The following is a 16846-nucleotide window of genomic DNA, read 5'->3' on the forward strand; positions in this document are numbered from 1 at the left end:
TCAATAACCAAACTAAAAAAAACACTGACATCAAAACTAACAATTATTTTCAATAAAACATAACTAACAGTATAAAACACGGAAAAAAGAACTATATTATCAATAACATATAAAAAGACGTAATGGTGTTTGTGGAGTGTATTCTCTGATTGAATGTTTTCTTTTATCTTCAGTTGATGTTCATTAAAGTCAGTCAGCTGTCTGTGTTGTGGATAGCTTTTCTTAAGTCAAAGCAATTTGTAGTGGAAGCCGATTTTCACATAGATGAGTCTCAAGATCAAAGTGCAAGTGCAAAAGAGTTTATTAAGGAACAGCAAAAAAGATGAAATAACTGGAAGACCACAACAGCGGAAACTCCAGCAGAGATCAGTCCACAGGCTCACACAAGACATGAAGAGTATTCAGTGCAGAGTATTCCAATATAGGCTGGACGAGAATCGGGAACGGAGTAAACAAAACACAATGCCAGCGGCAGCCAGATGTAGGCGGCGCAAACAACTGCCATCTGTTAACTAGCAACCGGCACAAACCGCTTTTTTTATTGCAAAACAGAGTTTTGTCTGTTCACAAGCTGCATTGCCATAACAAATGTACTTTGAAAGCACACAGATAAAAAATGCTAAAAAAAATTCAAGGATCAAGAGCCCAACTCATGAAAGCACTGATCACCATGATGGTGACATTTGTCAGCTGGGAACGTTAGTAAAACATAAAAAAACTGGAGACTGCATGTTTTTAAAACGTTTTCAAAAGCATGAAGCACCCCTAAGAAAAGTTCTTATAAAAATGTTTGTTAAATGGGTATATGTTTTCTGTGCTGTTTAAAGACGCATTACTAGCTGCTTCGGCAAAATCGCTTTTTTAAATGTCATGGATTCTTGTTTCATCTGGTTAGGTCACACTGTTAGAGGAATTCATTTGTTATTATTCTTATTTATGGAGTTATATGTGTGGTTTTCTGCATGCTTCTTTCATTTAATGTTTCTGTGTTTCAGACTTTTTTTCCAAAAGTTTTTAAAAAAAATTAATCTCAGAACCTTTTGTGTCTGATCATTTTTAGGTTCTACCTTCAACCAATTATTCTTTTTGATTATTTACTATTCATTCTTAATAAAATAGACCTTATAACCTTAAGTACATTTTATGTTGTCACTATTTGCATTTACTCAATTATATTATGTAACTTTTAAGCAATACAATTGATTGAAATCTACTCCTTTTAATAAGTTGTTTTTAATTAAAAAAAAATGCTTTTAATATGTTCCCATAATTGTATTGAGTAGATATAAGGTATTTTATTTTACAGTGTAGGTGGGCGGACCCATTACACTTTATAGTAACGGATCCTGTAACATGGGAAGCTAGCCCTTGTCTGCCCCGGAGGGTCTATTCCCTCCTGCCAGCAGGTCCTTCCAAAGTTGATAGTCACAGCAGTCACTGCCTTTAACTATATTGTTAAGATTCGCTTAATAGAACTGGGTGTTAAATGATTGTTTTTGTATGATGCATTACAGTATGACACTACCATTGTTGAGATTTAAAATCTTTAAAACTTTAACTTTAAAAACATTTGAAAAAAATTCCTATTTACTTTACAACATTTCCTATTTACATAAGATTTCATACAGATGATAACTTTCGTTTCTAAAGAATGCCCTCATTGGGCGTGACCCTCAAAGAAAAGCCCTTTTTAACCAGCAGAGAAACTCTCGGTCCTCACAAGACGGAGAAGAAGAACAGCACACTTACTTGAAAGTATAAACCTCACACAATGACAACCACAGTAAGTAGTCAATTCTTTAAATTTGATTACAAACTGCTAGCAGACACAAAACAATAGTGAGAACCAAAGTGTACTGAATATAGTGTACAGCTCAGTCATCATTTTACAATTTTACCGCTTTTTGATAATGCAAGAGGTGTAGTACGCAGCTATACGCCGTATACCCAATAGAAAAGTTTGAGAATTTACGTATACCCACTTAAAAAAGTGCTAGAATACGTATCAACTAGGGATGCCGAGTTTGTGACTTTGAAATAAAGAACAAAATTTGTTCTGTGCAGCAGTGCTAATTAGCATATGGATGACTTCATCGCATTGTATTTGCATTTAATCTCTAAACGGTTATGGCTACGCCCAGCTAGCAAATATACGTTACTGTTACGTAACGTCAACGTGATCTTTTGACATAATCTGGCAGTTTTGGTCACGTTGTGACAATGTATAAAAAATTGTGATGGGAACCAGTTAGTAATTTAAATATTTGATCTAATATTATTTGGGCAAAGATGCAGCAAAACTAATATAACTTGTCCTTATTTGCCCATAACTATTTTAGAGACTTTTAAAATAACATAATGACACAGACTCAGAGTTGGAATACTTTTCATTTATATAGATAAAACCATATTAACAGCAACTTATCAAATCGCGTTAAAACAGTATAAGCATGTTTAAAAACATTAAAATGAACAACAAGTGTTTGTTCCGATACTTATAAATGTCATATATCTTTACATATTTTTTTAACTGTCATTGAAATGTGTGGGGTAACGTTTAATGTTACCTAAATAAGGATGTTGTATATAATTTTTTTTACTTACCAAAACTTAAAGCCAGCTAGCTACAGCGATCCACTCACACTCAGACAGTTTGTGCGCGAAAAATAACTGATCGACACAGAAATATAAATAAAAAATACCACTGACTTCAGCCACAACTCCACAAACACCATTAACATCTTTATTTATTTATATTATTGAGAATAAAAGGTTTCTTTTGTTAATATTTTACTGAGAATAATTTGATAAGTTATGTCTTCATTATGGTGATCCATGTTTGTTTTAGTTTTGAAGTTTGACTCTTGGTTTTTTATTGTTAATTTCTCTCGATGGCTGTAGTTCATATCGTTATGCAGAGACAATCAGGAGAAAATAAATTACATGTTGTTGTCTGATTAATAAATGCACAATTATCATTTAGTAGATTGAGAAAAGAGTTTATCTATAGTAAATAGAACACATTTAAAGTACACATCAAGCACATTGAAATTCGGTCAAACTTGCCCACACACAGATATCAAAAATGGTGAAACGCTTCTTGCTGCAATGCATTCTGGGAGTCACACAAATGAGTTTGGTATGATGCATTACAGCATGAAGCATGTTACCATTGTTGAGATTCATTTTCGGATTCTTAATGTTTTTGCGAATAAACCTTGCACGAGTTGAAAGTGTCCAATGATTTTAAACTCATATTTTCTAACATAAATTGAGCTTGTACACATCTACAATAATTCATCAAAATATTACACAGTCATTCTCACGAAAACTTCTTCCATACACTTAATAAATTCACCAGAACTGTGCACTTTGCACTAAATAGCCAAACACATCAGATCATGTTCTCTCAAGATTTTCTCGGCATAACCATTTGTGCTACAGCCGTCATAGAGAAACCAACTACAACATTCAGTGTTACATTTAGCAGCCTGTAGTATGCACACTAAACAGTGTTCATTTCATCTGGGCTAACCCATATGGGGCCTACATGAACCTGCGGATAAATGGACCCCATGTGTCTTGCTGGCTGGGTGTGAGGGGAATGTTGGCATAATAAATTGAATCTAACTAGCCAACTTCATAAACGTTAGTTCGTGTGGTGAATAAATAAAGGAGGGAGAGATTATTTATACTCCAGGCTATATAATTATTTTAGATGATAAGAGATGAGAACTCCTGGCAAGCCTTCTGAAAGTCAGGCTAGAGACACTGCCAGCAATCTATAAGTGCAACGGTTGCTTGATAAAACTGCACAAATGCTCATTGTTAATGAATTATTATAGTTAACTCTCAATGTCAATAATAGGCGCAACTTGCCTTGTCAGTGTGACACAGTGTGTGAAAACTAGGCTAAAAATCGTGTTATTGACGAGCATCAGAGTTTGATTTTAACCATTTGTTTCAATATGATTTACTGTAAGTTTTCGACATGGCCTTAATCAAAACTATATCAAAATCTAAAGATTTTTCTTTCAATGGATATTCTTTACATTATGTTGGTTACCTGCCCAAAACACAAGTGATGTAGATGGGAATCAGTATAACACACATTAATGTCCAAGACATTTAAAAAATTGTAAAATAAAAATGTGTGGTTCATAATAGTAAACCAATAGAATTTATGTAGTAATTGTATATCACAAATAAATGACTTTATAGTGTCAGGATTCCATTACCATCTCACTCCACTCATTCCCTCACTCCGCCCACTCAGTCATTCACACACTCATTGTCACCCGATTACTAATCACTATCACCTGGACCTCATCAGCAGTGCACCCATTTATACCACCGACCAACATTCACTCAATGTCTGATCTCGTCTACACATGACACAGACTCCATACCATACGTACCTGTATTCCTACCTACTATCCCGATCTTCTCAGCAAATCTTCTTCCCGCCTGCAAAGGAATTCATCATCAGCTTTATCTGCAAGATAAAGAGAGACTTGGTTACACTACGGATAAGTTTCCATCTGTTTTGTCATCTTACCGGATATTCACCTATTTCGTTGTACCGATCCATTCTGCAAATTAAACGTATAAACTTACCATTCTGTCTGTTTCGTCTCTGCCAAAGCCTGACAGAAGATCAGACCACCATGCAGAATCCTTCGGAATCCGCGACGAATTCACCGGTTAACCCAACCAACTCTCATCAACCAACCTCTTCAGTTTCACGTCCTCAAATGCCTGCTGCTTCGTTCACTGCCTCAGCGTGTCCCATGGCCCGACCAGCTACATACTCCGGTGAGGCGGAGGACTGCATTGGGTTTCTTCTTCAGGTATCTTTGCATTTCTCCGTGCAAGAACAGCTATTCGCTAACGATTCAGCTCGTGTGGCTTTTATTATCTCACTATTGTCTGGGCAAGCACTTCAGTGGGCACAGTCGCTGTGGAATTAAAATTCAGAAGTCGTTCAATCCCTTTTCACCTTCATACAACATTTCAGAGAAGTCTTTGGTCAAGCTGCTGCCGATTTGTCAGTTCATGATCAACTCTACAATCTTCGTCAAGGCAAATCTTCCGTGAGTACATTCTCCTTACAATTCCGTACCTTAGCGGCATCCAGTGGATGGAATGAGACAGCATCGATTACAGCCTATCGTCACGGTTTTAATTCTAACATTCGTCAATTGATGGTGGTTTATGACGACAGTCTGGGGATTGAGAAGTTAATTAAAAAAATCCATGCGAGTTTCGCAAAGATTATCAGCCTGTGACTCTCTGATTCCCACTGTATGTCCTCCGCCCTCGCTTCCATCAGTATCTCCTCCAGCACCAGAGCCTATGGATCTTGGCTCCGCCCATCTCCCAGTTTCAGAGCGTCAACGACGAATTCTTCATAAACTATGTCTCTATTGTGCATCTGATAATCATCTTCTCAGCAATTGCCCTATTTGACCCCCACGCCCAGCGGTAAGCACTATTCAAGTTTATCCTAAAGTGGAAGCCTTAAATCGTACCACTGTGTATATAGTAACCTCTCGCATTTGCGTCTCAGCACAAGCCCTTATTGACTCCGGTTCAGCGGGGAATTTCATCTCCACCCAGCTTCTCCAAAAATTGAACATCCGCAAACATCGCAACTCCCAAGACCTCCTTATACAAACCATCCAGGGAAAACCGCTGGGTCGAGGTCGAATTCGTCACTGCTCACCTACTCCGACGCTGCATGTAGGTTGTCTGTATTCTGAAGAAATTTCCTTTATGGTGCTGGAGGAGTCCACCGCTGAACTCATCCTGGGACGCTCCTGGTTAGTACAACATCAACCGACGCTCCATTGGAAGTCTGGTGAAGTTTTGCGTTGGGGCAAGTCCTGTCATTTGTCCTGTCTATCTACAATTAAGAAAATATCATCCTCATTATCATCATCGACACCTCAGAAGAGGTCCAAAGTTCCAGTTTGTTCCACCTCGGTTGAGAGCCCTGAAGTAGATCATCAAGTAGTAATTCCAGTGGCGTACCAGGATGTGTTTAGCAAGAAACTGGCTACTAAACTACCACCTCATCGGCCATGGGACTGCGCAATCGACTTACTACCTGGAGCCACTCTACCTAAGGGTCGTATCTATCCACTGTCCATCCCGGAGCAGAAGGCCATGGAGGAGTATGTGGAGGAGGCATTGCAACAACAGTTCATCCGCACTTCGACCTCCCCTGCCGCTTCTAGCTTCTTCTTTGTGGGGGAAAAAGGACGGAGGCTTGAGGCCCTGCATCGATTATCGTCATCTCAAACCGTCAAATACAGCTATCCCCTTCCTCTAGTCCCAGCTGCCTTGGAGCAGGTGCGTGGGGCTCGTGTATTCTCGAAACTAGACCTTCGAAGTGCATATAACTTGATTCGGATACGACATGGAGATGAGTGGAAGACGGCGTTCGTCACCCCATCCGGCCATTATGAGTACCGGGTTATGCCCTTCGGACTGTCAAACGCTCCAGCGGTCTTCCAGGGGTACATGAACGAAGTGTTCCGTGAGTACCTCAACCGCTTTGTGATTGTATATATTGACGAAATTCTTATCTATTCCTCTTCATTTGCTGAACACCATTACCATGTCATTCAAGTACTAGAGAAACTGAGAGAAAACAAGCTCTATCTGAAACTGGAGAAGTGTGAGTTCCATATCACCTCTGTTCAATTCCTGGGATACATCATTGATCAGCAGGGTATCCAGATGGACCAGAGGAAGGTGAAAACAATCCAAGACTGGCCATTACCCATTTTGTTAAAGAACTTCAAAGATTCCTCGGTTTTGCAAACTTCTACAGAAGATTCATCAAGAAGTACAGTCCCATTCTCTGGGACATCGATCAGCAAATCTCTCAAGAAAATTCTCGCCATCCTGCTCCGCCCGGAGGTCCAGAGGGGCGTACTTTCATACCTCAACATCTCCGTACTCCCCTTCTGGACTCTGATCACTCAGCTCCGGGCTCTGGACATCCAGGTAGTAAGCGTACCCTCTCGCTCCTCAATCAGCGGTACTGGTGGCCATCTATTTCCGAGGATGTCGCCAGATTTGTCCGCCGCTGCTCAGTCTGCGCCATATCCAACACGCCCAGAAAACTACCTGAGGGTAAACTTGTGCCTCTACCTATCCCCAGACGCCCTTTGTCACACATCGGATTGGACTTCATGACCGACCTTCCTAGATCCGGTGGATTTACCTGTGTACTCGTGGCGGTGGATAGATTTTCCAAAGGCTGCAAGCTGATACCTTTACCTGGTTTACCCACAGCTTTAGAAACTGCTGAAGCCTTGTTTCATCACGTATTCAGAAACTTCGGCATTCCAGAAGACATCGTTTCGGACAGGGGACCCCAATTTCCCGGGTGTGGCACGCCTTCAAGCTCCTCGGGGTCACTGTCAGCCTCTCATCAGGATATCATACGCAGACTAACGGCCAGACTGAGCGGAAAATTCAGGAGATTGGACGTTATCTGCGGACTTATTGCCACCAGTACCAAGACAGCTGGAACCGATACCTCCCCTGGGCTGAATACGCCCTAAATTCCCTCACTCAACGTACCACCGGGCTCACCCCCTTTCAGTGTTTCCTTGGATACCAGCCACCTCTCTTCCCTTGGTCGGGTGAGCCCTCGGAGGTTCCAGCTGTCGAATTTTGGTTCCATCAGAGCGAGGGGGTATGGGACTCAGCTCATGTGCATCTACAACAGGCAGTGCGGAGACACAAGGATCAAGCGGATCGTCGACGCTCCGATACACCTCAATACCAACCTGGCCACAATGGTTATCGACGAGGGACATTCGTCTCCGCCTGCCTTGCCGTAAGCTGAGTCCTCGATTCATTGGACCTTTCACCATCCAAAGGCAGTTGAACGAAGTAACATACAGACTCAACCTTCCGCCACAGTACAAGATCTCTCCTTCCTTCCATGTCTCTCTCCTCAAACCCTTCACTGAACCAGTCTCTTCTGTCCCCTCAGATTTACCCTCTGATGACGCACCTCCTCCTCCCGTTCCTGTGGAAGAAGAGTCCATCTACACAGTCCGATCCATCATGGACTCCAGTCGGCGAGGCCCCCGTCTGGAGTATCTGGTGGACTGGGAGAACTACGGTCAGAGGAACGTTCTTGGGTACTCAGTGATGATATCCTAAATCCTGCTTTACTCTCCCAGTTCCATGCTGACCATCCTGACCGCCCAGCTCCCAGGGGTCGGGGTCCACCTCGTCGCCGGCAAAATCTCTCTTCTTCCCAGCCGTCAAGAGCCGCCTCGGGAGGGGGGTAATGTCAGGATTCCATCACCATCTCACTCCACTCATTCCCTCACTCCGCCCACTCAGTCATTCACACACTCATTGTCACCCGATTACTAATCACTATCACCTGGACCTCATCAGCAGTGCACCCATTTATACCACAGACCAACATTCACTCATTGTCTGATCTCGTCTACACATGACACAGACTCTATACCATACGTACCTGTATTCCTACCAACTATCCCGATCTTCTCAGCAAATCTTCTTCCCGCCTGCAAAGAAATTCATCATCAGCTTTATCTGCAAGATAAAGAGAGACTTGGTTACACTACGGATAAGTTTCCATCTGTTTTGTCATCTTACCGGATATTCACAATTTCGTTGTGTGCAAATTAAACTTACCATTCTGTCTGTTTCGTCTCTGCCAAAACCTAACATATAGCTGGGTATTCACATTGATCACAAATTTGCATTGAAAATTGCCAGCTGACAAAACTTGTGCTTTGGGGCTTGTATACACATGCCAAAGGGGGCTAAAGGGGCTAGCTCTTAACTGGTCGAGTAAGACAATGATTAACAAAACCAGCAAGTCCCTCCAGCTGTTATCAGCAATTGAAATCTTCCTTGCAATAAATCTTTCAGAATGCTTTTGCTTACATATAGATGCAGTGCTCGAATTGAAGCGGAGTTGGGGGAATCCGGGGACCCCCCATAAGGCATTAGGTTGCCCCATAATAAATAATAAATAGACTTAGGGGGGTCACTCAGATATTTTTATTTGAGTAAAAATAAAAAATGTGATTAAAGTCATGCAATGGATGTGTTAAATTTCGTGAATTAATTGTAAACAATCATTTATATTAAGTTTGTTTATGAGCTAGCTGTCATGTCCCTTTAAATTTAAAATGCCCCGTCCCACGTTTAAAGACCGCTAAGTCTTGACATGATATTGTTGTCACGACTGCTTGATTGGCGTCGCTCCGTTGAAGCTAACTTCAGCTAAACAATTGAAAATAATAAACCTCCACTCGCTGTCGGGAAGGGGAAGCTTCTACTTTTTTTGAGGGGTAATTTCTCTATATATATTTCCACTATATTTATCAACTCCATGTCAGGGCTTTTTATATTCCTTGCGTAAACTATTATTAGCCCTGGTTCAGCCCAGATAGCAACCCAACCAGCAAATTGTAACGGCCCAAGTCCGACCTACACCTTACACCCCATACCACCTCTACTGGCCCACATATCTCGTGGATGGTAGGACCTCCAGTCCTGTTTGCCAGATTTGGGCCACAGGCATTTCAAAGCAATGCCGCTTGTCAGCCAAAAACAAGACACATAAAGAAGAGCTGACCCAAATATAATCAACTGTTCAATTCAATTATTGCCCAGATTTATCCCAAAACCAACACATTTCAAAGCTCCAGTTTGATAGAATATGTATTGAGTTTCATTATTTTTATAGTGATGATTGATTAAGTAGTGATGAACATCTCCTGTGAACAAACAGCATCACTGCAGAAAAGATGAACAAAAATGGAAAATAAATCAATTTACTAAAAGAAACACATCAACTGCAACCTGAAATTCAAACCAGCAAACAAAAGTTTGTTATAAGAATGTTCCTTGGAGGTTTTTCATGTGTTTGAATAGGTTTTAAAAACATATTTAAAGTTTTAAGATTGATCAGTGTTGACTTGAGTTGGGATCTTGACCCTTGACTATTACATTATTTTATCCACTGAATCTGTGCACTTTAAAAGTGCACATGTCATGGCAGAGCACATGTGAATCTAACCAAATCATGTTCACACATTACAATTGAAACCACTGTTATCTTGTAATTTTATTCACGGCTCTAAGATCATAGTTTTATTGTATTTTATTGTATTTGATGTTTAGAAAGATTTGTGAAAAATGTATGTACAAATAAACAGTTTAGAATCACACAGACATCAAGAATCAGTGTATGAATCTCAGCAATGGTGACAATCAACAGACTAAACAGATAAACTACCGTGCATGCTGGGAATCATGAATGAGTGTTTTGCTGTGGTGTTACCCAGCATGCGTTGCGGCATGAAGTTTTCGTTTGATAGTCACCATTGTTGAGATTCAAACATTGATTCTTCATGTCTGTGTGTCTAAAATCTGTGTTTCGTTGGTATATTTATGTGTTTCTATTTCACAAATCTTTTAAGACAGCAAAATGTCAAGGTCTCGGATCTTATAATGTGTCAACAGCAATAACAATCAAATAAATTGTTTATATTTGGGACAGCTCTGGTTTATTTGTTTTGATTTTTGACATGTGGCATAGCTTTTGCATGCCTGTGACTCAAATCTGTCAAACAGGAGCGGACCGCCCAAGTGCCATCATTCCACAAGGTATGTGGGCCAGATGAGGTGGCATGGGGAGTAAAGTGTGGGCCGGAAAAATATGCTATCTGGGGTATATGCACTGCAGATTAAAGTTAAATTTAATCCTACCTGTATATGACTAGAAAAAAAACATACCTCAACTTTCTGTACATTCTCTTTCCAGGGAAACTTTTATGAAAGAAGAAATGCTCGAAATGTAAAAGAACTAGTCTGCGATGGAAAATACATTGAAATTAAAGATCTGAAATTGAGAGATGACATAAAAGGAGAACACATTTCTTGGAAATATCTTTCAAAAGACATCCCAGATTATCCGACTCCTGTTGAATTTCACATCACAGAAGTGGCTCATGTCACTAATAAGAAATGTATTGAAGGGATCTTGAGCTCATGTGGGTTTTTGGGTCTCGATGAAGATTCACTGTCATGGTGGAACCTGAAAATCTCTGATGAAGATATAACAGCAGCTGAGGAGCGTTTTATTGAGAGTTTCTTCCCAAACTCAAGCAAAGAAGAAAGAGAAGCTCAGCAGCCGTTTCTGCGTCAGTTCACCACATCACCCTTGTTCCGTGAATCCTCACGCTACGGCAACTTCCGCTTCACATATCAACTCACTGAACTGATGGAGGCCTATAAGGAGCAGATATGTGTTGATGAAGAGCCGGTTCTCAGGCTATATCAGACCAAACTTTTCAAGCAGGAAATTGAGTATGTCATTCTTGTACACAGCCCTAAGGTTAATAGATGGTTCAAAGATCTTCCAGAGTTGGCATCCAGCCCATTGGTTGCTTATGACGGAAAACAAATCATCTGGAAAGCACAAGCCATTTGTGAAACCCACAATTTCCAAATGGCAAAACATGAAAATAATGTAGTGATAGAACCTATGAATTCATTTGAATTTTATGTGTGGGATCAGCTTAGCCTTGCCTTTCATATAGAATCCAATAAGATCCTTGCCTTCCCTAAAAGAAGCCTTGACCAAAACCCCAGTGTTTGTGAAATTGATCAAATCGACCTTTCAAACAATGGAAGTTTCCCTTCCATCGCTGAAGCCAAGGAATTCCTTGAAAGTTTGCCAGAATATGAATCAAAAAAAGATGAAAAAGAAGAAAATTTATCTGGGAAGATTAAAGTGGAAGATGAATAACCCCTGGTTTCAAAGAAGTCTAGCCCCGGACTAAATACCTCGTGGTGTGATAAATCGTTAAGGTTTAAATAAATAAAGGGTGATGAGTGGTTTGTATCTTAACAATATGGCCACATCTTGTCAATTCGTGTTATTTTATTTAGCTGTTTATTTCGAAGATTTGGGGTATTTTGAGTTTCAAATATCAAAATGAAGTTACATGACTGTACACTCTTAGAAATGAAATGTTGTATTTAATTAATAAAGTTATGTCAACCGGTCCCACAAAACTTAGTTGCTTAAATGGAAAAGGTAATATACAATTAATTGTAACAATAGTTGCCAACTCTATAAGCAACCTCAGCTTTAAAAACAAGCCCAAAACAAGCCCAATATAATTCGATTATTTTTTACCATCGTTCTTATTTATCATTAACAATTTTTTTTACAATTAATGAGCCTGCAATATTTAAACTGGAAATTCTTTATTTTAAGATGAAGAGCAGAAGATATTTAGTAAAAATCAGCAAACGGCAACAAAACATCAGGGCACGCTTTAAACACTCATCTTCAATGACCTGAGCAGAATAGGGTTGGAGAGATGGAAAAGAAGAACAAGATAAGAGCCTTAAAGGGCTTTGTTGTACTTTTTTCCATACTTGGACCACTTTGTTGGTACCATTGTTTTCTCAAATTTACATGTTTTATTTATGTCCATCGAAATGTCATCGCTCGGATTACAACGTCACGTGCCTGCACTTTGAATTAGACTTTCTCCAATGAGGGGAGAGGGGGAGGAGGGGGCTGAACGTTTTGACGACATACGTTACAGAATTGATTTTACTTCATTGATTGGCGATTAGCTGTAATCTGAAAGTGTAAATCAATGCATGCGTGTAAAACTGTGACCATAAATTTATAGAAACGAAGTTGCTTGTCAAATTTTCCTAACAAGCAACAAATATTTTTTAAATAAGACCAAAAAAACGCAACCCATGATTTAGGATTTTTTAACGCGACTTGATAAAAAAACAAACCCAAAGTCGCGGATTATAAGCGGACTTGGCAACTATGATTGTAACATAATGTTTTAAGTATATCGTTCATAACTGTGTTAATTAAATGGTACATCACACACTTTTTTTGAATAAATGTAAATTATTGTCTTGAATTTAATGACTGTAGCTTGATCTAAAATGACCTGATTAAGTTCAATTTATTTAACAGATATAAGCTTTGCTAATGTTATCCATTTGTGTTGATTGTACTTAATGATTGGAATTTAGAGCAACTAAGTCTGTATGAAAAAATGAAATGTTCAACATTTTTTATATTAAACATTTGTAACATTTATTAGACATTATCTCATTTAAGTTCAATAAGATGATATTGAGAAAACAGAAATACAAAAAAATAATATTATAACTGCCCACGACCTAACCAAAGGCAACACTTTTCTGAACAAAGGTAACCACCAAACTCAAAAATATAACTAACTCTTTACAACTTTTAAGATAAATGAACATTAAACACTAACAAGTGTTTCTTTTTATTGAAAAATGCATAATATAAAACACTTATTTAAGAAAATAACTCTCAAAATGCAGTGTACGCAAAGCATGCCGGGAAATATAAGTCCTCTGCCCTATTATAACTATTTTATGTTAACACAACACAACTCCTTTATGTTGTCCCAACATGAATGGATTCAGTTATATGACTAAACATAAAACAATCATGTTGTAACCATATTTTCCAAAAGTTGTTTTGATTTAACTTAAGCAAGTTAAGTAAATTGAACAGGCAGCAAAAATATTTTTTTGAGCACTATGTGTTGTTTCTTCTGTGCTCAACCTCCTTGTTTTCCATGTAACAAATAGAAACACTTTAAAAATTTAGACTTTTTTATTTAAGTGTTTAAATAACCTGATCATTCTGGTTTTATTTATATAATTCTAAAGGAGTACTGCTTATTTTTATGTATATGTCTACAATGCATTATGAAATGTGTCATTAAAACTATAATCTCTTTGTAAAAGATTAAAAAAACGATTTCAATAATTGTTTTGTCCAAAGCATTGTTCACTTAACATACTGTATATTTAACATTGGAAAGTACAGCTTCTTGACTTGGTATCTAGTATATGCATGAATATAAGAGTTTAATATGGTTATTTACTGACCTTTATGTGCTGAAGTCTTTCTTCACGGTGCTGAGGCTGTTGGACCATCTCTCCTTCTGAACTCTTTTAGAACCATATGAAAAAGGGATGCAGCTTTCTTCTTGTTTTGACAAAGAATCTCATACGCGTTTCCCTATTCAAACAAAAATAACCCTTTACCAAAAACTAGTGTAGTGTGCGAAAACGCCCTTGAAACATGGTTCTCAACCAGGGGAGCACAGAGGTACTGCAGGTGGGCACAATGGTTCCCCGAAACCCCAACCGTAGGAATGCACTGAGGGCAATGTTCTACACTGAAAAAATGGATTATTGAGGGTAAGTAAATATTACCCATGAAATCAGTTACATTTTGCTTACATATATTATGAAGCAAAGTAAACTACATGCAAACTTACTGAATCTTCTCAATAAAATTGAGGCAAGAATTTTCACTCAATTAGATTGAGTAGATTTTATTCTATGTTTTTAAGTAAAGAGTACCTAAATTTATCAGATATGAGTCATGGCACACTAAATATATTAGATAAGTTCTACCTAATATTGCTCAATAATTACTTTAAAATTTTAAAATTGAGTAAATTTAGTTTAGACTCGAGGCACATTTTTGCGGCTGAAAAAGGCCAGAGCTTGGTCGAACGCTGGCGCTGATCAGGGAAAAAATGCATAGGACCAGTTCTGAACCGAATAAAATGTCAACCGGTGGCTTTTTTTTAAAGCGCGGCATTACCGTAGAAAACAATTGAAAAGAAAACACCGGCCGCAGGTGTAAATGCCTTGGTGGACACACGGCTTTACACTTGCAAACAGAGTGAGCATCTATTTAAAACATTTACTTTGCTGATTGGATGATATTTGCGTATCATTTAATTTATACTTTGAACCATAGGCTAACTGATGTATTTCACCCATCTTATGAAAAAGTGCAAATCATGGATAATCCATGGCTAGCTGTGCATTAAAGGATTTTAAAAGTCCCGGTGAAACAAAAAAGTACACTACATGTTTTTGTATTGAAGAATTTATCGTATATAGTTTATTATAGCGGGTCATTCTCTTCTTAAAATTCGTGTGCCCTCCTAATCAAAATCTGAAAATGCACTTCCTTTCTCTAATGACTACCCACATTAAATAAAGTATGTTTGACGGCTTGGGTGGAGTATACATTAACTTCTCCCCTTCAACTGTCAATCTGCTGCCAGTCCATTTCAAAATGCAACGGGTGTTCTTATACATCCAATCAAATTGCTGAATAAAAGCCACGCTTACTCATTAAAAAATCCATTTCACTTGGAAATGCATCAAAAACCAAAGTGTAAAAACGATCGCAACTTCTGGTTCAAGGGGCCTTTAACACCTTCTGTTAACAAACAAAACCAAAAAAAGATGAGGACCAGAAGAAACTTTAAAAGTATTTAGTGTTTCCTTTAGTTAAGCTTTTGACCCTTGAGTTCTGATCAAGATGTTTGCAGTATGTTGTATATATTCACTTCGCTTTTGTAGCTCTAGAGTATTGTTGCCGCTTCTGTTGGTCGAATTACTTCGTTTGTTTTACTCGTTTGTAAGTCGTTTGAATAAAATTGTCTGTAAATGACTAAATGTAAATGTGTCCAGCTGTATGTTTTTGTTTAATTATACATTTGCATCTGTCATCTGAGAATGTCATCAGACTATGTCAAGAGGTGGAGCTTAATACAGACCTGTGAAACACAAAGATCTGTAATGTTGATCACTGAAATTGTCTGAGACAAGTGTGTCTGAATCTCCTCTGTCATGTATACTTGTGTTCTTCTATTATTGACTGTAACTGAAGGTAAAATATTCTTTCATCATTATATTAATATACTCTTATTTGAACTATACTCATATAATCTTTTGTTGTAGGTTACAGAGCTAAAGAAGTCATCAGTCCGTACAGAGATGTAATGTTTGCCACTGAATCTGAGAATGTGACTCTGTCTTGTATACACTGGTTTTGTTGATAGTCTTCACTGGTATCGTCAATATGCTGCTTCACCACCACAGTTTCTTATACTGGATTATAATGGAGTCAGCACTGAAGCTATTCCTCCAGTTTCTGGAATCTCCATCAAACACAGAAACAAAGAGAAGAGTGTTGATCTGAAGATCTCTTCTGTTAAAGTCACAGACTCTGCTCTGTATTACTGCGCCCTGCAGCCCACAGTGACACAAAACACAACAACACTGAACAAAAACATGACTGATGGTGAGATGACGCAAAACAAAACAAAGACATTTGATGGCATGCTTTTTTGAAAAATAATAGACTGACAGTCAACTTCTATACTTAGATTACTTCTGATTAATGTCTTTCTGCTTATTTAAAATAATTGGAAATTTTATTAATAAATAAATAAATAATAAATGACATATTAAAACATTTTTTTTTTCAGAAAAGATATATTCAATGTAAATACCTATAGGGGAAGAATGTCTTTATGTCACCACAACATAAGAGCTTGAAGTATTCTGGTTATGATTTAAAACTTCTCACATCTCAGATGCTCAATATTAAACTTTTTCACTAGGTGGAGACATTTCACCATACAGAAGTTTCACATAACCCCAATATATCAGGTTTTACCAGCTATATTTCAAAATTTCCACAGATTGTGATCAGTTTGACACTCATGATGACCAATAGGAGTTGATGTGTGTCTTAATATCTGATCTGCAGTGACTCACTAACACAGAACTGAAAGACTAAACTTTAACATCTTATTTAACATGAATGAATGCTGTTTACTGATTCTTATAATGACAACAGGTATAGCCTATTGTTTTTTGAATTAATGATAAAAAATCACTCACTAAAAACTTAAAACTATGTTTCATTGATAAC

The 16846-nt window shown here is 38.2% G+C and overlaps 1 protein-coding gene and 1 pseudogene across 1 annotated transcript; both read left to right on the top strand.

The window, feature by feature from the left end:
* Positions 1–1700: 1700 nt before the first annotated feature.
* Positions 1701–12979, top strand: LOC130417909 (uncharacterized). The gene is made up of 2 exons (XM_056743758.1): positions 1701–1783; positions 10838–12979. The coding sequence occupies exons 1-2, from the start codon at positions 1772–1774 to the stop codon at positions 11822–11824; spliced, it is 999 nt and encodes a 332-aa protein (XP_056599736.1). The 5' UTR covers positions 1701–1771; the 3' UTR covers positions 11825–12979.
* A 2777-nt stretch (positions 12980–15756) lies between these two features.
* LOC130416112 (Ig kappa chain V-VI region NQ2-48.2.2-like) lies at positions 15757–16260 on the top strand (annotated as a pseudogene).
* The last annotated feature ends 586 nt before the right edge of the window (positions 16261–16846 follow it).

This window comes from Triplophysa dalaica, chromosome 3, assembly GCF_015846415.1.
Source record: "Triplophysa dalaica isolate WHDGS20190420 chromosome 3, ASM1584641v1, whole genome shotgun sequence".
NCBI lineage: Eukaryota > Metazoa > Chordata > Actinopteri > Cypriniformes > Nemacheilidae > Triplophysa > Triplophysa dalaica.